Source organism: Myotis myotis, unplaced genomic scaffold (genome assembly GCF_014108235.1).
Source record: "Myotis myotis isolate mMyoMyo1 unplaced genomic scaffold, mMyoMyo1.p scaffold_m19_p_58, whole genome shotgun sequence".
NCBI classification, from domain to species: Eukaryota; Metazoa; Chordata; class Mammalia; order Chiroptera; family Vespertilionidae; genus Myotis; species Myotis myotis.
The window spans coordinates 307,279-330,575 of NW_023416366.1; the positions used below are offsets into that span (position 1 = coordinate 307,279).

The 23,297-nt window shown below is 47.3% G+C and overlaps 1 protein-coding gene across 1 annotated transcript; it reads right to left on the minus strand.

The window, feature by feature from the left end:
* Positions 1-4,022: 4,022 nt before the first annotated feature.
* CUNH20orf202 (chromosome unknown C20orf202 homolog) lies at positions 4,023-23,203 on the minus strand. Its single transcript, XM_036311607.1, has 4 exons — positions 23,104-23,203; positions 22,575-22,720; positions 6,201-6,410; positions 4,023-4,384 (listed from the first exon to the last, which is right to left on the minus strand). The coding sequence occupies exons 1-4, from the start codon at positions 23,201-23,203 to the stop codon at positions 4,151-4,153; spliced, it is 690 nt and encodes a 229-aa protein (XP_036167500.1). The 3' UTR covers positions 4,023-4,150.
* Positions 23,204-23,297: the final 94 nt, after the last annotated feature.

Sequence of the window (23,297 nt, forward strand, 5' to 3'; positions counted from 1 at the left end):
AAAAAATTTATTTCCTAACAAATTCTGTATTTATGACTTTGTATTCTTTCTCTTTTTTAAAAATATTTTTATTGATTTTAGAGAGAACGGGAGAGGGAGAAAGAGATGGAAACATCAATGATGAGAGAGAATCATTGATGGGCTGCCTTCTGCATGCCCCCTATGGGCATCGAGCCCACAACCCAGGCATGTGCCCTTGACTGGAATCGAACGCAGGACCCTTCAGTCCACAGGCTGATGCTCTATCCACTGAGCCAAACCAGCTAGGACTGTATTCTTTCTCTTTAAGAAAAGAATACCCTAAACTTTAAAAGCTTTAAGCCCCATAAAACCTGGTTCAACCCTGGTCCTTTTGCTCCCTGTGCTCCAGCCATATTGGAATCCCTCCATGCCCACTGCTTAGGAAAGTGCCCGACACATAGTAGTATCAGGAAAATATCTGTAGATGAATGAATGACTCAGAAACTGGAGTGCTAGAATGTTAACTACATAAGAACATGAATTTTGTCTGCTTTATTCATTGTTACCTTCCCACATGCAGAATAGTGGCTGGCATACAGCTGGTGCACAATAAGTATTTTAAAGAACAGACCCAGGCCTGTTCAACTGCAGACCATGCTTCTTTCTATTGCCTCCAGTTATTTCCAGTTCACAAAGCATTTTCCCAAGATCCCCTTCACAGATCTAAGCGGTGTCATTTTCATTTTAGATTTAAGGTTAAATGGAGGCTCAGAGGAGAAGTTACTTGCCCCAGGTGACTAAGGGGCAGAGCTGAAATTGAAGCCCAGATCTCAAGGGCCAGAAAGCCTTATCCTCCTTGGTCCTCCCAATAAGATGCCCCACAATTAGAAAGCACGTGGTGAAGGAGCCAGTCCTACAACCCAGAGCAGGCAGGTTCCGGAAGAATGACTGTGCATGGACAGTAGGTGGCGCCCATCCACACAGTAGTTACCCTGACTGATACCTCTTGGTTAAGAGACACAAAAACATTTGTCAAACACCAAACTTTGAATTGCCAGTATAATTTGCTCCCAATGGCCCCGCTTTTGCTTCCTTGGCCATTGCTCTTTAGGCCTGAATAGAAAAACCGAGTCTTTCCCTCCTGAGTAGGGAAAAACCCAGTTCTCCATCTCCTGTGTGTTTTCCCTTTACTTTTACACAGAACACTTCCAAGCAATTCTCCATGACAACAGCTGGGTGTCTTACGATTTAACACAATTCTGACACTGTCTACCTGGAGGTCTCACAGGTTAAGGGCTCAGTCCCACAAGATGGCTCCCGCCCCACTTCAGATGCCAATCAGAAGTAGAAGGTCCCCAGATTACTTACAACTTCCACCCAACGTGGCTACAAATTGGAGGTTCCCGTGCCCCCTTCTTGATTCAGTTAATTTGCTAGAAGGGCTCACAGAACACAGGGAAGCACTCACTTACCTTTAGCAGCTCATGAAAGGATACCGAGGAGCAGCCAGATACAGAGATGCACAGGGCAAGGTCTGGGAGGGTCCCCAGTGCAGGAGAGTGTCTACACCCTCCTGCTATGTGGATGCCCCAAATTGGAAGCTCCCCAAATCCCCTACTAGTGGGATTTTATGGAGTCTTCCTCATGTAGGCATGAACAATTAGTACCGCCATTTCCAGCCCCTCTCTCCTCTCTGGAGGATGGGGGATGGGGATGGGAATTCCAAGCTTCCAACCATGGCTTGGTCTTTCTGGTGATCAGTCCACATCCAGGAGCCATCTAGGAGCCCACCCAGAATCAATATAATTAGGAATTTACAAGGGTTTTAGGAGCCTGTGTCAGGGTCAAACAAATGTTAGCACAAGAGATGCCTCCAGTGCTGACAGGACAAGGAAGCTAAGAGAGACTGGAGCATGTGTCTGACACCCTGGTACTCACCAGACTCTCCCTCTGTTTCCCACACTTCCCAGCTGCCTCCTGGAACAGATCATGTGACCTATTCTATTGAATGGGCTGTGGGAGGAAGGGACATATACTAGTAGCACTTCCTGTCTAAAGTGTCATAGAGCCAGTGTGTGACTCTCCAAATGTATCTTCCTAGCTTGGCATTTGGTGGATGCCCATGGGGCCTGGGACCTAGAACCTTGACAAGAGGGTGCTGGTTGGTGCCCTGGGGAGAAATTGCTGCTGTGAGGTGAAGTATGGCAAGGTGGTGCTGCTCATAGGAACAGGAAGCTACAGAGAACAAAGATGAAGAAGTGAATTCTTTCTCCCTCCTCCAGCCTTGGGGTGTCCCTCTAGCCCCATCCTGATTATTGGCAAAGTCTAACAAACTCTAACATGGGGCACTGGTAACACAGAAATGTGGTTCGTGAAGCCTGAGCCCCAGCCCCAGCCCCAGCATCACAGTGCGGTTTTTTTTTCAGTATTTATTTTTGTGTTATATTAAAAATATAACACAAATGTTGCCATTTTAGCATTATAAGTGTACAGTTCAGTGTGGCATCAAGTACATTCACACTATTATGCCACCATCACACCATCCATCCAGAATGTTTTTCATCTTGCAAAACTGAAACTCAGTACCCATTAAACTCCCCACTCCCACTCTCCAAGCTTCTAGAAACCACTATTCTACTTCGTGTCTTTATGGATTTGACTACTGTAGGCACCTCATATAAACGGAATCATACAGTATTTGTCCTTTTGTGATTGACCGGCTTATTTCACTCAGCATAATGCCTTTGAAGTTCATCCACGTTGTAGCATGTGCCAGAATTTCCTTCCTTTTGAAGGCTGAATGAAATTCCACTTTATGTATATATCACATTTTGCTTATCCATTTAGCTGTCAATAGAGAAGTATTTTTGTATTATCAACTATTATATTTAAAAAGTCTCCGATTAGTCTGGCTGTAAACATTGTACATATAATGCAAATCCCCCACACTCTGTGTTTGTATGCAATGAGTTTACTTTTTCAAAACCATAAAAACAATATGCTAACAACATGCAAGTTGATTTTAAAAAATAGAAAGGCCTACCAATCATCAGACCATCCTAACAACAGGGTGTTTTATTTTCACCTCTCCTATGTTTTCAAAGCTATAACTCCTGCACCCCATCCCACTGAATGTTCTGCCACATCATAAACCTTGTTGCCTGCTATTACAGGGTTGTTATTGCCAACCCAGAATGAGTGAAATGCTGTTTTCTTCATCACTTCCCTCCTTTGCTTCTGTGAACATCTGGATTGTATTCTCGAGGACTGTTTTGGTTGCAAATGAGGGAAACCCTACTCAAAGCTGCTTAAGCAAAAACAAATTGGTGTGTGTGGTGGTGGTGGTGGAATTCACTGGCCTCAGTCACTGGAAAGAACGCAGGAGTAACTCATTGAACTGGGACCTGAAACCAGGGACTAAAACGAGCAAGCACTCTACCTCTCAGCCTATCTCTCGTGTGATCCTCTCTCTACTTCTCTTTTAAGATTAGCCTTTTTCTTTCTGAGCACAGACAGGTCTTCCCCACCTGGCCGGTTACATGGCCTCTGGCAGCCCCAGCTTTGCAACTGCAATAGAACAAGCATCCAGCTAGCAATCCCAGAGAAGGGCTGTGATTGGCTGTGCTGACCCACTCAGCCAACCCACTTAGCCAATCCTGTTGTTAGAGTGGCCATGCATTATAATTGGGCAGGCCTGGTCACATGTCCACCCCTACGGCCAGAATGGTGACAGCGTCTGTTGCTTTCAGATAAAGGGGAATGAGAAGTCCTGTTGGAAGACAGAAAACAACCATCAAGCTTTACGCAGGCTTCTGCTTGTCACCATGGCAAGGCTAGATAAACTTCCTCACATACTGAGCTCTTGGTTCTAACAATTACTTTTTGAGAAATTCCCAAGGGTAGGATTACTTGATGGTGCTTTCCAGAACCATGTAACATATTTGTGTTTTTCAAAGCATGTTCACACCCAATACCTTATTTGTGCCTCATCAAAAAAATGCTCATAACGGACAGAGAAAGAACCAGTGACACAGAGAAGTTGAGTGATGGGTCCAGGGACATTTAGTAGATGAGGACAGAGGTGAACCTAGGGACTTCTTGACTCCCATCCCAGTGTCCCCCACCCCAACAGCATCACAAAACTTAGATTAGTGGTGGGGGGTTCAAGCCCAGGGTCATCTCTGACCAGTTAGGGGAGGGAGCTTCGCCGGCCATCTACCCCTTGGAGGAGCTGGGCCAGCCGCCTGGATGACACGGGCTGGTGACCCCGGCCTTCGGAGCCTGCTCGAGCTCTGATGGGCGATGTCCCTCTGCTGGACACGGCATCCTCCCAGTGGGCACTCTCGGAACGCAGCTCCTCCAGGACACTGCGAAGATGCCTCAGTGTGAGCAGGAGCTTCTGGTCTTGGATCTGCATCTCGGCCTGGGAGAGAGAGAACAGGTCTGCGAGGTGCGGGCAGTGCACTGGACGCTCCCCCAGAAAGCCTGTTCTCATTACCGTCTCGCCGGAGACAAGCCCACAAGCTCAAAGAAGCCGTTTGCACCAAAGCCTCAGTTTCTTCATCTGCAAAGCGGAAAGCAAATTACCTACCTCCCAGGGCTCTTACTGTAACCAGCTCAAGATGGTCCTCTGCTGTTCAACGAGATACTGAGTTGCTTTTCAGACAAAGCAGACCAAGACCACAATCATGCAGCCGGAGCATGGCACAGAGGAGAGAACTTTGGCCTCCAGCTGCACCCAGAACCAAGGTCTCACCACAACCATCCCCCCGCCCCACCTCCCATCCTCCACCTCCCATGCCCCAGCCCGCACCTCACAGAACCACAGGACCAGGACATAATCGGAACTTGAACACTGGAATCCTTTCAGAAGTCAGGGTTCTATTGTCCAGGAAGATCCAGTGTTGATGCCTTTTTACCACCAATGGCCAGGTTCCGAGGTCCTCTAATTAAGACGTGCCCCAGCAGCACCAGCACTTCCTCAGAGCCCCTTAAGAACCCTTGGCCTGGTCCAGTGGGCAAGATGGATCTGAGGCACCACTAGGTCTCCCATCTTCTCGGTGGGTGCCTTCTTGATCAATAAACCTTTCCTTATTCCAAACCCAGACTTTTTGAGTTTTGGCCTTTCAAAGCATTGGGCACACAGACTTCGGTCCAGTAACATTATGAGGATGGAATGAATTAGTTCCCACTCTAAAATAGGACATGCGGAACTACCAAGATCTGTGATGATCTTCATTATCATCATCAATATTAAACATGATTCTTCTTATTTACAACCCCACTTATATGCTATAACCCTCACTAACAAATCATTTTATAGGCATTAAGGAGATAGTGACTTCATATTAAAGTGAAGTACACCCTGCAGGCAGTAGTAATAACACCAAGAGAGCAGGGAGCTAGAAAGAGGAAACCCCCGAGAACACACAGCCATCCCTTCCCAATTCCTGGGAAAACGTTGCCTGTGTTTTCTCAATTTTAGGATTTTCCTCCCACACATTTTTTAAAAAATATATTTTTATTGATTTCAGAGAGGAAGGAAGAGGGAGAGAGATAGAAACATCCATGATGAGAGAGAATCATGGATCGGCTGCCTTCTGCAAGTCCCTCACTGGGGATTGAGCCCACAACCTGGGCATATGCCCTTGGCCTCCACTCCCCATTTTCCTCACTGCTCTGGGCTTGCACCTCCAAAATGAATTGTTAGTACCCCAATCCTTGTGCAAGCCTCTGCCCCAGGCGGACACAGAGCGCACCCAGGCTAAGACAGCGGCTGTACTCCACAGCCACCTGGGTCAGGATTGTAGCAGACGTGCCGAGCAGACACTGAGCGAATTACACCATCTTCTCACCGAACCCTTTCAGTAAGCCCTGCAGTGTTGGTACAACTGTTACCCCCATCTTATGATAAGGAAACTGAGGCTCAAAGAGGTAAAGCCACTTGGTAGAAGCCACACAGCAGCAGAGCTGGGCACATACCCAGGACTCAGTGTAATTTCTGAAAACGGTCTGGCACGCAGTGCACCCAGAGCCTCCTATGTGGGCCATGACCTACTTATCCCTGTGCCTGAGGTGGCGACTGTGCGCTGTGTGGCTGGTCCCAGAGGGCTGCCTGCAGGGCCTGCACCCCAGCCTGCAGCCTCTGTCCCAGCCAATGGGCACCTGGGAAGGGGGACCAGCGAACCTTGGCATACGTGGGGTGGAGGCGTCAGGTAAAAAGAAATGCAGAGCCTTACCAGTTCCTTCCTCAGCCACTCCAGGGTCTGCCCAAGACTCGGGGTTGGCTCTTCTGCTGTTTTCATCTCAGTGTCCTTGGGAGAGACCTTGACGCTGGCCTGGTGATGGGCCTGGCGGACCGTTGACTTGCACAGTCTCCTGCCTGCTTCAGGCTGGAAGCAGAGTCTGGCCAAATCACCGAGGATGAAGTTAATGAGACCAGGAAGTGGCTCACATTGGAAAATGTAGGGTTTTTTTTTTTTTTAAGTGTTTCAGTGCTCTAAAGAGAAAAAGTAGGGAGGGCAGGAGGGAGACCGCTGGGATAACAGTGCCTCCGTGCCTGCGAGTTCCAGAATCCAAGATCTGATGCCAATAGGACTACAGAGACTGCAAAGCCTCACATGATGAAAACAACAATTATTATGGGAATAGGGGTCCTCTTCTGAGGGCTCCAAGTGACATATATATCTATAGTCTCTCCCTCTAAAACATGTATTTCTATTATTTATATATGAAATCTCACTTGAGGCAAATACCCCATCTATTCCTGCTGTGTCCCCAGTCCCTCCCCCCCCTTCCTCACTTATCCATCGCGTCTAGATAAAGGGGAATGTTCACTCCCTAAGTCCCCCTGCTTCTGGGATGCCCAGGTGTCCCATTTCTAGTGAATGGGATCAAAACAGAAATTTGCTCTGAGACTGCTAGGAAAACTTTTGTCTAGCTGGCAAAAGGGAAAGTGTCAGCGATGCTCCCCTTTCTTCCTACTTTTTTCTTCCCCATCTTTCTGCCTTGAATGTGGGAGTGATGCCTGGAGCTACAGTAACCAGCTTACACCCCTAAGTAAGACAAAGGGCAAGAAAACTGCACAGGCTTTGCGATCACGGAGTCACAGAATCACCAATAGCATCTGCCTGTTTTGTGAGACAGTGAACCCCAGTTTTAATTGGGCAAACACAGCCTTAACTGACACCCCATTTATTCTTCACAACTTGCTATGAAGCAGATATCCTTTACTGTTGTTGTTAATCTTCACCCGAGGATTTTTTCCCATTGGTTTTTACAGAGAGTGGAAGGGAGGGGGAGAGACAGAGAGAGAGAAACATCCATGTGAGAGAGACACATTGATTGGTTGCCTCCTGCACGCACCCCGACCAGGGCCAAGGATCGAGCCTGCACCCTATGTATGTGCCCTTGACCGGAATCGAACCCAGGACCCTTCAGTCCACAGGCTGACGTACTATCCACTGAGCCAAGGGCGAGGGCTGAAGTGGATACCCTTTAATTCTCTTTCCACAATCACTCATTGAGTGCCTACTGTGAGCCAAGTTCAGCTGTAGGAACTGGGTACAGAGGCTGGATTGTCACAAGGACCTCTCAAACCTCTCCAAAACCCCATGCTTTCAAACAACAATTGTTTATTTTCACCTTTGAGTGGTGGGTTGGTGGGGGTGGTCTGCGTCAGACTTCAGACCTGCAGAGTTGAGCCTGCTTCCTGGGTCTCTCGTCCTCCTCCTCGAATCACTGGGCCTCTGGGGTGTGTTCTTCCCTTCTCAGTGGCAAAGGATAAGAGAGCAAGTGGAACCCCGTGCGGCCTCTTAAAGCCTACGCTCAGGATTGTCACTTTCAACACATTCCATTGGGCACAGTGAGTCCCATGGCCAAGTCCAAGGTAAGGGGCAGGGATGCACCCTCCACCCAGGAAGAGGTCACGTCAAGTGTGTGGAGTTGGGGAGGGGTGGGGAAGTGGGACCAACAATCCTACACCAGGAAGGAAGTTAGTTCAGAAGTGGGGCCAGAGCCTGGAGGGGCCCAGAGGAAAGGCAGCAAGCGGAAACCAGCAGGCGGTGGGAGTCGGAGACAGGAAGTATGGCTGTGTGGCCGTGGCAGGAGACCCAGAAAGAACTAGAGAATTGAAGGATAATGTAGGACAGTCAGCATTTGTTGATCTACTCCAGACCAGGTATCATGGCATCCATAACTTCATTTCATCTTCAAAAGCTTCTGGCTTTGCCGAAACCGGTTTGGCTCAGTGGATAGAGCGTCGGCCTGCAGACTGAAAGGTCCCAGGTTCGATTCCGGTCAAGGGCATGTACCTGGGTGCGGGCACATCCCCAGGGGGTGTGCAGGAGGCAGCTGATCGATGTTTCTCTCTCATTGATGTTTCTAACTCTCTATCTCTCTCCCTTCCTCTCTGTAAGAAATCAATAAAATATATTTAAAAAAAAAAAAAAAAAGCTTCTGGCTTCAATTCCCAAACCATGTGCTGAGGCACCCTGAGGTATGGCAGAAATCTCACAGATGTACAACAAAGTATTTTTAAAATTTGAAGAAAACACAATAACCTCTGTTGGGTACTGTGTAAATTACAATTATTAAGTTGTTTAAAATGAATTGCTTAATAACTGTTAGGTATTTCTTTGGGCCTGGCACACTGTGAAAAAATTACTGACATGCTAAGTGCTGGGGTCCAACCCCAGCAGGTCCAGGGGTCCCCAAAGGTGTGGATGGAGTCAGCGAAGAAGGAATGACACGGAGACAGCGTTCAGTTGATCAGCAGCCTATCCAGGATCTCTAGCCAAGTTCTGGTCAGGATCTCCAGCCAGTTCTGTGTCCATGTTCTCTTGCTAGGTTCTCCAGCCAGGTTCTCCAGGTTCTCCAGCCAGGTTCTGTAGCCATGTTCCCTCGCTAAGTTCTGTCCAGGTTCTCCAGCCAGGTTCAGTCACCAGGTTCTATCAGGTTCTCTTGCCATGTTCTGTCCAGGTTCTGTAGCCAGGTTCTGTCTCTAGGTTCTTCAGCCAGGTTCTCTCGCTAGGTTTTGTCTCTAGGTTCTGTGGCCAGTTTCTGTCCAGGATCTTTTGCCATGTTCTCTCCAGCGAAGTCCTTCTGTCTCTAGAGAACGTTCTGTGTAGGTTCTGTGCCTCCTGGTTCTGTCTTCTAAGTTCTGTGTTCTAAGTTCTGTCTCCTGTTGTCTTGTTACATCTGTATTTATGCCAGTTGATTCAATCCTATCAATCTCTATTCCAAAGGTTAGGGCGTTTCTTATCTCCATTCCAGGGAGTAAAGATTATGTAGCTTAAGCATGATTGTTCATAGTTAAAGTGATTAATTACCCGCCTGGCACTTAGTTAAGAGGTTTTATTCCCTCCCTAACTTCAGGGGAAAATCCCTACCTGGGGAAACAACCTTTCTCAGAGACCTTGGTTAAAACACATAGTGCCAAGAAGGTGAGCAAACATATTAAGAACAGTACGCCATATATGCCAGGTCCCTTGAAACAGCAAGCATGGACCAGCTCCTGGCAGCTAAGGGTGCTGTGAACTGAGGAAGTTTAGGAACCTCTGCCTGCGAGGGAGGCACCATTGTTATCTGCATTTTATAGTTGAGTACAGATAGATCCTACTATTCGCCCCTTTTTCTAGATGAGGAAACTGACATTCAAAGAGGCCCTGGCCCTGGCCGGTGTCACTCAGTGGTTAGAGTGTCTGCCTGAGGACCGAAGGGTCGCCAGTTCAATTTCCAGTCAAGGTTGCAGGTTCAATCCTCCTCCTCCCCCCATCTCCCCCCCAGTCAGAGCACGAGCAGGAGGGAATCAATTGATGTGTCTCTCTTATGGTGACGTTTCTCTCACTCTCTCTTCTCCTCCCCCTTGCTTCCACTCTCTCTAAAAATCAATGGAAAAAATATCTTCACTCCTCTGATGAGGACTGAAAAAACAAAACAAAACCAAGAGGCACGGATTTCTCAGGATCACCCCCGCAGGGCTGGAATTAGAACCTGTTCCCCCTGACCTGTGTGGAAGGCCTTGCCTGTTGTTTTGAAGTGATGGAGCGCCAGGCAGGGGCTCGAGCCAGCCATCTGCTGAGCTCCTGGGCAGGCCCAGTGGGTTCTCTGCCCGACACAGTGGAGAGTCGATAGGAGTGCGTGGCAGTTGGAGTCTGGCGCTCGGTCCTTGGCCTCCAGTGCTGACACCTGATCACCTGGAAAGCCATTTCTCGTGGTTAACTTGTTCTGATGCATTTTCATTTATTTTTAATCTTGGGATTCTGGCTCATTTTACTTCATAAGCTCAGAAAGGCTTGGCATGTGGGGTAAGGGAAGGGGGAGCCAGGAGGCCTGGAACAGAAAGGAACTTAAACTCTGAGCAAGGAAAAATGTCTTCACCAAATACAAAAGCCAGAATCGCCATCTATTCATCATCCATGGGCAGCTAATACTATGGCTTCCATGTGTCAGACCCTGCACTGATGCTGGGGGTACAGGGATGCTGGGGTATAGCGGTGAGCAAGAAAGAGCCCCACAGCTGACCTCATGGGGCTTATGGTCCAGCTGGTAAGAGGACCCATTAGCAGTCAAGTGGTTCAAAAATAGTACTTTGTAACACAAGCCTGGCACATATACTAGTACTAGAGGCCCAGTGCACGAAATTCATGCACTGAAGGGGGGGGGGGACCCTTAGCCCAGCCTGCGCCCTCTCAGAGTGTGGGACCCCTCAGGGGATGTCTGACTGCCGGCTTAGGCCCGACATCCCTCTCACAGTCTTGGGCTTTAGCAATCTGGGACCCCTCGCTCCTTACCACCTGCCTGCAGCGGAGGCGAGAGAGGCTCCCGCCACCACCACTGCACTTGCCAACCATGAGCCTGGCTTCTGGCTGAGTGGCACTCCCCCTGTGGGAGCGCATAGACCACCAGCGGGCAGTTCCTGCATTGAGCATCTGCCTCCTGGTGGTCAGTGCACATCATAGTGACCGGTTGTTCTGCTGTTTGGTCAGTTTGCATATTAGGGTTTTATTATATAGGATATGTAGAATGAATACATGAGTGAAGGAATGAAGGGATTTGCAAATGAAACTGTGGCTCAGATGGAGATACGAGTTGCCCAAGCAATTCAGCAGCTGTGGCAAACATCAGTTGTCCTTTGATATCCCTTCTCCTAGTCACTCATAGCAAAGACACAGTCCCAGTTTTCCTTGTAGGTAAGTGTGGCCATGTGGTTAAATCCTGGCCAATGGGATACAAATGGAAGTGATCTGTGCAATTCCTGGGTTGTGCCCTTAAAAGGAAGGAGGAGGGGCCCTGCCTCTTCCCTCCTCCTCCTGCTGACTGGAATGTAGCCACAAGGGCTGGAGGTGGCGTAGCCAGCTTGGACCACAAAGTGGAGGACAGCAGAGCAACACGATAGCAGGAACCCAGGTCTCTTGTGACTGATGAAGCCACCATGCCAGTCCTAACTGCCAAGTATACTTTTACATGAGACAGAATATGAGCAAACATATTAAGAACAGTTCTGCTTTATTAAAGTTCTTTATTAAGTTCTGCTTTATTAAAAACACTATTTAATACAGGAGTCAAACCAATGTCCTTAGAAATATAGCGGCAGAAGTCAGGTCCCTTGATTTCCGTCCCCCTCTGGCCCTTCCTATAATCCTCCCACCTATTTTATTTTCTTCCAAGTGTTTTCGTGTTCGGGACCTGGCCTGCTCCTCACAACAGCTCCGTGAGGTTCACAGCAGAGAGCGCACCCCGTGACGCTCACAGGGCTCACAGAGACGCGAGCGGTGTAGTGACCTGCCCTGAGGCTCATGGGCAGAGTTCCCATCTCTTGGACGGGCAAGTGGACTCAGAGTGTCATTTAGCTCTGCCCCCATTTCTGACTCCCAGTCTAGGGCCCTACCCGCCCTTGGGGCTGTCCCCTCTCCTATTCTAGGCACCTTAGTTCTCTCCCCACTTAGTAAAATACACGAGGCAGATGTGTAGCAGGAAGAAGCTTCCACAGGTTAGAGCCCTCAAGCCCTCCCACCCTCCCTTCCTCCCACGTGAGCACCTGCCATCGTGCCAACGAGGGGGAGCATGGGGATGATGCACCCACAGAACACTGTGGTTAAGATGGTTGAGTTAGTATTCGAAAAGCACTTAGAACAGTGCCTGGCATACGGGGAGGCCCATATAAGTGGTTGTAAACTAAAATACACACACAAGTAATTTATTACTATTACTTCACCTCTGAGCCTGTTAAGTGTTGTTCCCTCTTCCAGGAATACTTTTCCTTTCTCCCCCTTCCTTCACCTAGCGAAATTTCAATCTTACCGGGGCTGTTCTTTCATATCACTCCCCTTGTCACATTGCAGGCTGTTTTCAGTTTTCTCACCTAGAACACAGGGGGTCAGATTTGATCTGTATTTTTCAAACTTCTGCTACTCACGTACCTCCTCCTCAATTTTTCCCTACCATCTCTGCTTTGATTGACATATATTTGTCTTTAAATTATTCTTTAAAGGAACAATTTTTTTCTGAGTGACAGAAATGAAGTGGTCTCTATTTTCTCTCTTGTCTCCTTGCACCTGAGGGAGAATGAGCAACCACAGGGAGAATATTTTCAAAATGCAAACCTCTCTCCTGCTCATTGCCACCCACCACAAGGTCCACAAAGGGTCTTCTTTGGTTCAAATACACCCTCAGGCTCAGGAGATGATTGTGGGCCAAGGTGTTAGCCCACAGCTGGTAAGAGGACCCATTAGCAGTCAAGTGGGTCCCAAGTCCCACTTGGCATTGGCCTACGCTGCAGGATAGAGTTCAGAAACCTCAGCTTGCTGGCATGGCACCCCACAAATGCTAGCATCAGGTGCTCCTCTCTCAGCAGCAGTCCTCGCTGCCATCCAGCAGGCAGTACAGTGCAGGTGCAAGGCTGTGAGATCCCCATCCGATGGGTACAGGAGCCATCCTGGCTTAAAAGCTTCATGTCCCATGGAGCCAATATCTTTGCACCTGCCCAGTTATATGTGTCACCAGGTTCATGAAGCCCAAAGTATGATTTCCTGCCATGCATTTATAATTCCTCCTAGCCCAGATGTAATTTACCTATCAGTGTCTTTAAAAAACCACTTTATTTATTTATTTATTTATTTATTTAATTTTTAGAGAGAGAGGAATGGAGGGGGAGAAACAGAAACATCGATGAGAGAGACACATTGATTGGTTGACTCTCACATGCCCCCCAGCCAGGGCTGGGGATCTTTTAGGCCTGCAACCAAGGTATGTATCCTTGACTGGAATCGAACCCAGGACCCTTCAGTCTGTGGGCTGATGCTCTATCCACTAAGCCAAACCGGTTAGGGCAAAAAACTTCATTTTCTAGAACAATTTTAGAGTACAGAAAAATTGGGAAGGTAGTAGAGAGAGTTTCCATATCCTCACACTCATCTCCTCTATTATTAACACCTTATATCAGTATGATACATTTGTTACAATTAATCTATAATAATAAAAAGGTAATATGCTAATTAGACCGGACGTCCTTCCAGACAAAGCTAGGGCCAGAGTAAAGCCTGTGTCCCCGGTGCCGGAGGGAAGCCGGTGCTAGCAGCCGGGGGAAGGAAGGCCTACTCTTGCATGAATTTTCGTGTATCAGGCCTCTAGTTAACTAATATTGACGCATTATTAGCTAAAGTCCTTTATTCTGATTTCTTTAGTGTTTACCTAATGTCTTTTTTCTGTTCCAGGACTACATTGAGGATAACATGCCACATCTAGTCACCATGTCGCTTTAGGCTCCACTTGGCGGACGGTTTCTCAGACTTCCCTTATTTTTGATGACCGTGATCGTTTTGAGGAGTACTGCTCAGGTATTTTGAAAAATGTCCCTCCATTGGGATTTATTTTATGCTCATCTCATGGCTAGACTAGGGCTATGGGACTGGGGAGGAAAACCACAGGGGTAAAGTGCCATTCTCATCACATTATATCAAGGCCATGTACTGCCAATATGATTTGACCGTTGTTGACCTTGATCGCCTGCCGGAGGTAAGCAGGCATGTCAGGTTTCTCCCCTGCAAAGTTGCTCTGCCCCCCACCCCAACTCCCTTTCATGGGGGATTGATCTTTTTCCCATTTTTTCATTTATCATACTTTAGGGTATAATCCAATATTCCTTTATTTATTTTGTTGATCAAATTTTTTCAGGTTTGGCCATTGGGAGCTCTTCCAGTTGGTCCCTATGTCCTTTAACATACCCCAACGCGCGCGCGCGCGTGTGTGTGTGTGTGTGTGTGTGTGTGTGTGAGAGAGAGAGAGAGAGAGAGAGAGAGAGAGAGAGAGAGAGAGAGAGAGAGAGAGTTAGTTTCTGGCACTATATAATGTTCCAAGCTCATCTTGTATATTTCCTGCCCCAGGCCTACAACCAGCCATTTCTCCCTGATTCCTTTTTATTGGAGAATGGTATTAGAAACCAGGATCTGGGCACGAGGTGTGCTTATTGTTATGCAGTATCATTGCTTCTAGGACCTTTTGGCTGGCAGAGAAAGGAAACCATGCCTGTATACTAACCCGGTGTATATACATATCTATAAATATTTCTATACGGAGTCATCTGCATCTATACAAGCCAAGCACGAGTTCATACTGATATCTCCAATCCGTTACCACATGGATCATTCCAGCCTCCTCCTCAGGGGTCATTTTTATCACAGCAATGTTGCCTAGTAACATAGTGGACACACATTTATGTGTTTCCAAGGAGACAGTGCTAGACAGTTAACGAAAGGTACAATTCTCAGGCAAAAGAGGAAAAGATGTTAAGCCTTTACTCTCACTGATCAGTGGCTACTCACTGCTCTGAGGATAAAGAACTAACACCTTGGCCCACAAGGTTCTGCAGTGACCTGGCCTGCTGACAGTCCAGCCTTTTCTCCTCCCACTTGCTTTCTGAGCTTCCATGGCAACCACGCTCTTCTCCTTCAGGCCTCACGCTCACCACACTCCCTTCTCTCCTAGGGCCCTTGCCCAGGCCAGTCTCTCTGCTGGGTCTCTCTTCCTGGCCCTCTTTACCTGGCTGCCTCCTACTCATCTCTCCGATCTCTGCTCAGTCCTCGCTTCTGCTGGGGAGTCACCCCGTCTCCCAAGCTAGGTCAGCACTGTTTCGGGCTTGCGCAGCCTATGCACCTTGGCGTTGTAGCACTGACTACAACAGCAGTGTTATGTTTCCTTTTCCTTTTCTCCCACTAGAACACACGCTTCTTGAGGGTGGGGATGGTGTCTACCTAGTTAACGGTATATAACAGGGCTCATCCTCTCTTTGTTGACGTTCTCACTGCGTTCACCATTCTTCTCCCCAGTTCAGTGAGCATCTTTATGACCAATACTTTAAAGTCTTTATCAGGTAAATGATTTATGTCCATTTCATTAAGGTTTTTCCCTGAGGTTTTTGTCTTGTTCTTTTATTTGGAACCTATTCCTGTGTTTCTTCATTTTGCTTGACTCTCTGTGTTGGTTTCTCTACAGCAGATGAAGCAACCACCTCTCCCAGTCTTGAAGGAGTGGCCTGTGTAAGACATGAACTTTTGTGATTCAGCCCTTCCTCAGCTCTGGGCTGTCTCTCAAAACTTTGTACTTGTACTTGTCCAAGCAGCCTGTTATATTCTTTTATTAAAAAATATGTTTTTATTGATTTCAGAGAGGAAGGGAGAGAGAGAGAAACATCAATGATGAGAGAGAACATTCATCGGCCGTCTCCCGCATGCCCCCAACTGGGGACTGAGCCCGCAACCCAGGCATGTGCCCCCGACTGGAATCGAACCCGGGACTCTGCAGTCCGCAGGCCGACACTCTATCCACTGAGCCAAACTGGCTAAGGCCCTATTATATTCTTAATAGCGCCCAGTAGTTGAGGATATGCCAAGACCTGTCAGTGTCCTAAAGGGGAGCATCTCAGCCCCTGGACATAGGCTGACTGGGAGCCAGATCCTCGGGCACCGGCTTTTAAAAGTATGCAAATATAAACAGTCCGTGGGACTGCTACTGACCAGCAGAGCCAGGTGATCTGGAGGTGTCATTTGGGTGGCAGTGGCAAAAATCAGGGCTCCAGACGAGTGTATAAGTCTTTTCTGGATGATACTGGTGAGCTGCAGCAAGGCAGAGGGGGAGCGCCGAGATCGCATCCACAGCCCACGCTCCTTGAGATGAACTCTCTAGGCCACTAAACATGTGTCAGACCTGAAGCCTGTCCCTCAGACGAAAGCTCCAGGACAAGCAAAGAGGCCTCCTGCACAGAAAGACTGGGGGTCGGCCTCAGTCCACTGTGTGTGCAATGCCCCGGGGGCAGCAGCTCTCCAAGAACTTTCCAATTGCCATGGTCCCAGAATGCAAGCCCCACTGGCACCAGATCCAGGCAATCAAGGCGTGTCCCCTGGGCAGAAGCTGCAAAAACCAGTGCAGACTCATGTAAAGCTCCCTTCAGGAGACACTGGTGCTCCAGAGCATGTCAGAGGGTGAGCGCAAAGACCCCCTCAGGGGTCTCTAGAAAGGATTACAATGGGCCCCTCGATGCATATTTAATGAGAATCCTGCCCCTCAGGCCTCAGGCATGACGATTAGCTAACCAAGCTCTTGGGTCTGTTGTCCCTTGCTGTGTGCTGGGGTGGCTGTTAAAACTCCCCAGTGGTTATAGTCCTGTAGGACCCACGAGCATAAGCCCCACTGGCCACCAGAGCCAGAAAAGGTAGAGGTGTCCGTCGGCAGTAGTCATAAACATTGGGGTGCCAGCGAAGGGCATAAGCTCCTTTCTGGGTGACACCAATTATTATAGTCCCTGGCTTCTCTGGCCTCCAGAGCCAAGCAACAGGAGGTGTCCCCTAGGCAGCAGCCACAAAAATTGGGACATCAGACGTGTGCAAAAGCTCCATTCTGGGAGATGCTGGTGCTCTGAGCATGGCACAGGGCGAGTGTGAAGATGGCACCTGCCAGTCTCCATCCCTGGACAGTCCCAGCAGACTCCCAGACACGTGTGTTACATGAGATGCCTGGTTCCCAGGCTGACGCTTTAACACAAGCAGGTGAACCTCCTTCAGTTTAAGTCTGGGCACGGCCGGCTGCCTCTGAGCTGGGCCCTGAGCTGAGCAAGTCTGAGCAAGTGAGACCTTTAAGAGCAGTTTCTCAAATTGCTTCAGTCTTGTGGGTCTCAGGATGGGAGGCACATTGGTTTTCAAAGTTAGACATTTTGGGGGCTCATCTCTCAAATGTATGTCTTTTTTTAAAAAAAATATATTCTATTGATTTTAGACAGGAAGGGAGAGGGAGATAGAAACATCAATGAGGAGAGAGAATCATTGACCGGCTGCCTCCTGCATACCCCACACTGGGGACCGAGCCCGCAACCCAGGCATGTGCCCTTGGCTGGAATTGAATCTGGGACTCTTCAGTCCGCAGGCTGACGCTCTATCCACTGAGCCAAACCAACTAGGGCTCAAATGTATGTCTTAAAAGTTGGAATGCCCAATGTGGGGGTTCAAACCCTTTGATCCTAAGGGAGAAGCTCTGGGTTTTGAGTCCCACTCATTGTGAGTCACTGCACCTGGGGTGGGGGTTATGGTGAATTGTCTCCAAGTCTCTCCTAGATGAAGTAGAAGACAGAATCAGTGAACTCGAAGACAAGGCAGTGGTTACCCGTTAAAGCAGCAAAAAGAAAAAAGAATATAATAAAAAAAGTGAAGATAGCTCAAGGGACTTATAGGACAACCAGAGGCCTGGTGCACGAAATTAGTGTACGGGTAGGGTCTCTATGCCTCGCCGGCGATCAGGGCCAATCGAGGCCTTCTGGCTGCTGGCCAGAGCCTTTCTTCCCTGGCTGCTGGCTGGGGCCTTCCTTCATTCTGTGCCACCCCGTGGTGGTCAGCACACGTCATAGCAAGTGATCAAACTCCCGGTTTCCCGGTCAAACTCCTGAGGGACACTTTGCATATTAGCCATATATATATATAGCCATGATATTTATATAGATATCAAACATGGCTCCCAGAAGGAGAAGATAAAGAGAAAGGGGCAGAAGTATTATTTGAGGAAACAATGACTGAAAGCTTCCCTAACTTGGGGAAGGAAACACATCCAGTCCCAGGAATACCAGAGAGTTCCAGACAAGAGGAACCCAAAGTGACCTACACTAAAACACGTTATAATTAAAATGTCAAAATTTAAAGCTAAGGAGAGAATATTAAAAGCAGCAAGAGAAAATAACTTACTATGTACAAGGGAACCCCTATCAGACTATAAGTAGATCTTTCAGCAGAAACTTCACAGGCCAGAAGAGATGGTATGATATATTCAAAGTGCTAAAAGAATAAAACTTCCAACTAAGAAGTGAAGGAGAGATAAAGCATTTCCCAGAATGGTAAAAGCTAAAGTTGTTTATCACCACTAAATCCGCCTTACAAGAAATGTTAAAGTAATGTATATATACAGTTGTTAAAGGAACCTCTTTAAGCTAAAAAAAGGCACTTGTTAGTGCAAGTACATATATGAAAGGATAAATCTCACTGGAAAGTAGTGAATGAATCACTTATAAAACTAATATAAAGGTTAAAATACAAAAGTAGTAAAATCAACTAGGATTACAATACTTATTTAAGGGATACACAAGATAAAAAGAGATAAAATATGACATCAAAAATGAAATGTGTGAGGGATAGTAATAATATTGAATTTTAAAACGGCATCAAACGTAAGTTGTTATCAACTTAAAATAGACTGTTATGGATATAAGTTGTTAAATGTAAGCCTCATGATAACTACAAAGTGAAACCTATAGTAAATACACAAAAGGCAAAGAGAAAGGAATAAAAGCATATCACTAAAGAAAGATATTAAACTTGTGCTCAGAATAAAATTTTAAACTATTTTATCTTTCAAGAGTTGAATTTTTGCCCAGCTGATGTGGCTCAAAGGTTGAGCATCAACCTATGAACCAGGAGGCCATGGTTGGATTTCCAGTCAGGGCACCTGCCCGGGTTGCAGGTTCGATCCCCAGTTGGGGCATGCAGAAGGCAGTTGATCAATGATTCTCTCTCATCATTGATGTTTCTATTTCTCTCTTCCTTGCTTTTCCTCTCTGAAATCAATAAAAACATATTTGAAAAACAAAAGTATTATGCTAAGTGAAATAAGTCAGACAGAAAAATACAAATACCATATGATCTCTCCTATATGTGGAATCTATCCTATATAATAAAACCCTAATATGCAAATCAACATAATGGCAAAACGACTGGTCGCTATGACACGCACTGACCACCAGGGGGCATACGTTCAATGCAGGAGCTGCCCCTGGTGGTCAGTGTGCTTCCACAGAGGGAGCGCTGTTCAGCCAGAAGCTGGGTTCATGGCTGGCGGGTGCAGCAGCAGTAGTGGGAGCCCCTCCTGCCTCCGCTGCAGGTGGGCGGTAAAGAGTGAAGGGTCCTGGACTGCGTGAGCCCCGGACTGCAAGAGGGGTGTCTGACTGCTGGCTGGCAGACATCCCCCAAGGAGTCCCAGACTGCAAGAGGGCTGAAGGACCCCCCAACCCCCAGTGCGTGAATGTCATGCACCAGGCCTCTAGTAAATAAATAAACAAACAAATGAATAAATAAATTAATCCAAGCTCATAGGTACAGAGAACATATTGGTGGTTGCCAGAGGTGGGGGTTGGGGGTTAGGGGAAGATATGGGGTAAACAGATTTTTTTCCCCATTAAAATAAATGGAAAAAACTAAACAAAGAAAAAAAATTGGCAGGATATTCCTAGTGAAAAGGGGAGTTCTGAGGTCAACCGTGAATAGGAAATGTGTGGTTAATAAAGCTAATATAGGTTTCTTTAGAGAAGGACTCCTTAGAGCAGTGGTTCTCAACCTTGGCTGCACATTAGAATCACCTGGGAATCTTTTTAAAATCCTGATTTCTGGGCCTCATCCTCCGGAAATTCTGTTTCTTTGTTATGGGGTGGGGCCACAACATTAGTAACAAAGAAACACAATTTCTGGAGGATGAGGCCCAGAAATCAGGATTTTAAAAAGATCCCCAGGTGATTCTAATGTGCAGCCAAGGTTGAGAACCACTGCCTTAGAGCCTTTAAGGCCAATATGCTTTGCAAATCTCCGACAGGGGAACAAATTATTCAGCATTTCTCAAATTCACTTGACCCCAAAACTCATGTTTTACAAAGTTCCTCTTTTTATTTATAGAAGTTACAGAAACACTGTGGATGAAAGATACAGTGGGTGATGCAGATGAAGTATACAATATAGTTCCTGTCTTTCCTTTAAGGCAGATATAGTCTTGCTGGGGAAACAAAGCTTTTAAAACAAATGTGCATAAAACAATGATTGACCTGTTCCATAGACAACAGGATTTCAGGTAAAATAAGCAGGGAAGGGAAGAGCAGTGTGGGTTGAGACGCCTGGAGCTGAGATGATAGGAAAGGTATAATTTAAACTGGGGCTTGAAAAAATAGGGTAAAGGAAAGGGGTGGGGGGATGATGGTAAACAAAACAGACAGAAGAATGAGTGAGTGAGGAAATGGGTGACAGGTTTGCATAAGTCTGATTTTTCATTTGTTCAGATAGATAGACCAACCAAGGGGGGTTTACTGGCAACCTATACACAACTGATTTTATTTTTTTATTTTTTAAAGATATTTTATTGATTTTTTACAGAGCGGAAGGGAGAGGGATAGAGAGTTAGAAACATCGATGAGAGAGAAACATCCATCGGCTGCCTCCTGGGGATGTGCCCGCAACCAAGGTACATGCCCTTGACCGGAATCGAACCTGGGACCCTTGGGTCCGCAGGCTGATGCTCTATCCACTGAGCCAAACCGGCTAGGGCCACAACTGATTTTATAAACTACTTTTTAAAATATGTTTTTATTGATTTTTTGGAGAGAGGGAGAAGGAGAGAGAGATTAAAAACATCAGCGAGAAACATTGATCAGCTGCCTCCTGCACAGCCACTACTGGGGATCCAGCCTGCAACCCTGGCATGTGCCATGACTAGGAATCAAAACAGTGACCTCATGGTGCATGGGAAGATGCTCAATACACTTAGCCACACTGGCTGGGATAAACTACTTTTTTTAAAATATATATATATATATATATTTTTATTGATTTCAGAGAGGAAGGGAGAGGGAGGAAGAGATAGAAACATGAATGATGAGAGAGAATCATTGATCGACTGCCTCAGGAAGAGATAGAAACATGAATGATGAGAGAGAATCATTGATCGACTGCCTCCTGCACACCCCCGGCACGCCCCCCTACTGGAGATTGAGCCTGCAACCTGGATATGTGCCCTTGACAGGAATTGAACCTGGGACCCTTTAGTCCACAGGCTGACGCTCTATCCACTGAGCCAAACCAGCTGGAGCTAAACTACTTTAAAATGTCTTATTTTTAAGCTCAAATGATTACTAGCAATTCATTCCGGACTAGTTTTTCTTAGGAGAAAATAATATCAATAGCAAACATATCAACTGCACATCAAGAGAGGTGCCTCAGGCAGCCTGAAAGTACTCTGTTCTCCCACGTATCTACAGTTCCTTATCCAGAACTCCCAAACCCCAAAGCTCTAAGTTCTCTTCTCCAAGTGATTTTGTGGCAAAACCTTTCCTGAACTGATAAGAGGCTATTTGTGTCTTTATCCAGCCCGCTTAGTGTGAATATCCATTCATTTGGGGATGCTATCCCAGACAACATTGGTGTAGTCTATAAATTGTAGTATAAGTATCATGTTATCTTTCTAAACTCTTAAAATTCTAAATTCTGACAAGGGTCTCTATAAAGGGACTGTGGACCTATAATTCTTATTTGTACCCTAGATTTATGCTGTCTGTGAAAATAAGTGTTTGCTATGTAGCACAGCCTATGGGTGACTCTGATTTAAAAGGGGGAAACAATAGATGCTCAGTAAATATTTGCCTATTTTCTCCATTCTCTATTTAATAAATATTTATTAATGGCTTCCAATGTATTGGTTCTGTTTCTCGTCTCTAGGGATACAGCAGGGAGGGAAACAGCTAAAGCCTCTGCCTCCTGCAATTATTTTTGGTAGGAGTGACAATTAACAAAGAGAAGCTAGTGTCTGGAGTCGATCAATCTAGGGAGAAAAAAAATCAAGGAGTAAAGGGTTCTGGGGCATGTTATTTTTCAAAGGATGGTCTGGGGCCCAGCTGGTGTGGCTCAGTTGGTTGAGCAAAAACGTCCTGATGCACCAAGAGGTTACCGGTTGGATTCCTGGTCAGGGCACATGCCCAGGTTGTAGGCTTAATCCCCAGTAGGGGGTGTGCAGAAGGCAGCAGATCAATGATTCTCTCATTGATGTTTCTCTCTCCCTCTCCCTTCTTCTCTCTCTAAACTAAATAAAAACATATTTAAAAACAAAACAAAACAAAGGATGGTCTGGGAAGAAGTCTCTGAGAAGGTGACACTTGAGCAAGGACGTGAAGGAGTAAGAGAGTGAGCCTGGGGATCTCAGGAAGAAGTGTCCCAGGCAGAAGGGACAGCGAAGGCAATGGCTCTGAGGTGGGGCTGTGCGTGAGTGAGGGAGGAAAATGTACGTGGTTTATAGGGAGTATCTCATCTAATCCCCCAAACCCTTACGACGTCCACTTGGCAGATGAGGAAACTGAGCTCTGCGAGGGGAGCCTTTTGCACAAGGCCACACAGCTGTGAGCGGCAGCGCTGGGATTCGCTCTGGAGTGAGGTGTTGCCGCTAGCTTCCCCTCGAAGTCCCTGACAAGCCAGCCCTTTGGAAGGCACACAGAGACCGAAGCCTTCTCAACCCTGGAGGCCCAGACATCTGGCTTCCGGGGTGACCTTGGCTCTCCTGGCTGCTGAGAACCCTCCTGGCTGCTGAGGACCCTCCTGGCTGCTGAGAACCGCACAGGCCGTTGGAGCAGAGCAGGGCAGGGCAGGGCAGGGCAGGGCAGGGCAGGGCAGGGCAGGGCAGGGCAGGGCAGGGCAGGGCAGGCTCTCCAATAAGGTGGCTCGAGGAGCCAGGGCAGGGCTCCACCCCTACTTACCTTTCCGGATGGCGGACCCCTGCTAACCCCTCAGAGGCCCGGGAGCCTGCACTTTCAGGATCCCATCAGCAGGGCGAACACTGAGGCTCACAGACAAGAGCACTTACCTGAGGCCACGCTGGCGGCCACCGAGTCTTCCCAGGAGCCCATGACCTTCAGACCAAACTTCTCTTTGGACTTGGCCTGGGCGCCCAAAACGAGGAGCATCTCTTTAACTCTTGTGCTCTGGGCACCTCACTTGATCTACCTTAACCGAGACCCTGTAGAGGAAAAAAGCCGTGAAAGTCACCCCTACTCACCA

Excerpts from the sequence above, each read along its gene's own strand:
- CUNH20orf202 (XM_036311607.1), bottom strand. The coding sequence starts at position 23,203 with ATGCTCCTCGTTTTGGGCGCCCAGGCCAAGTCCAAAGAGAAGTTTGGT. Across the intron at positions 22,721-23,103 it reads GGCCGCCAGCGTGGCCTCAG|GGCTGGCTTGTCAGGGACTT; the intron begins GTAAGTGCTCTT and ends TGCCTTCCAAAG. Across the intron at positions 6,411-22,574 it reads TCATCTGCCAAGTGGACGTC|CCACTTCCTGGTCTCATTAA; the intron begins GTAAGGGTTTGG and ends TTCCAATGTGAG.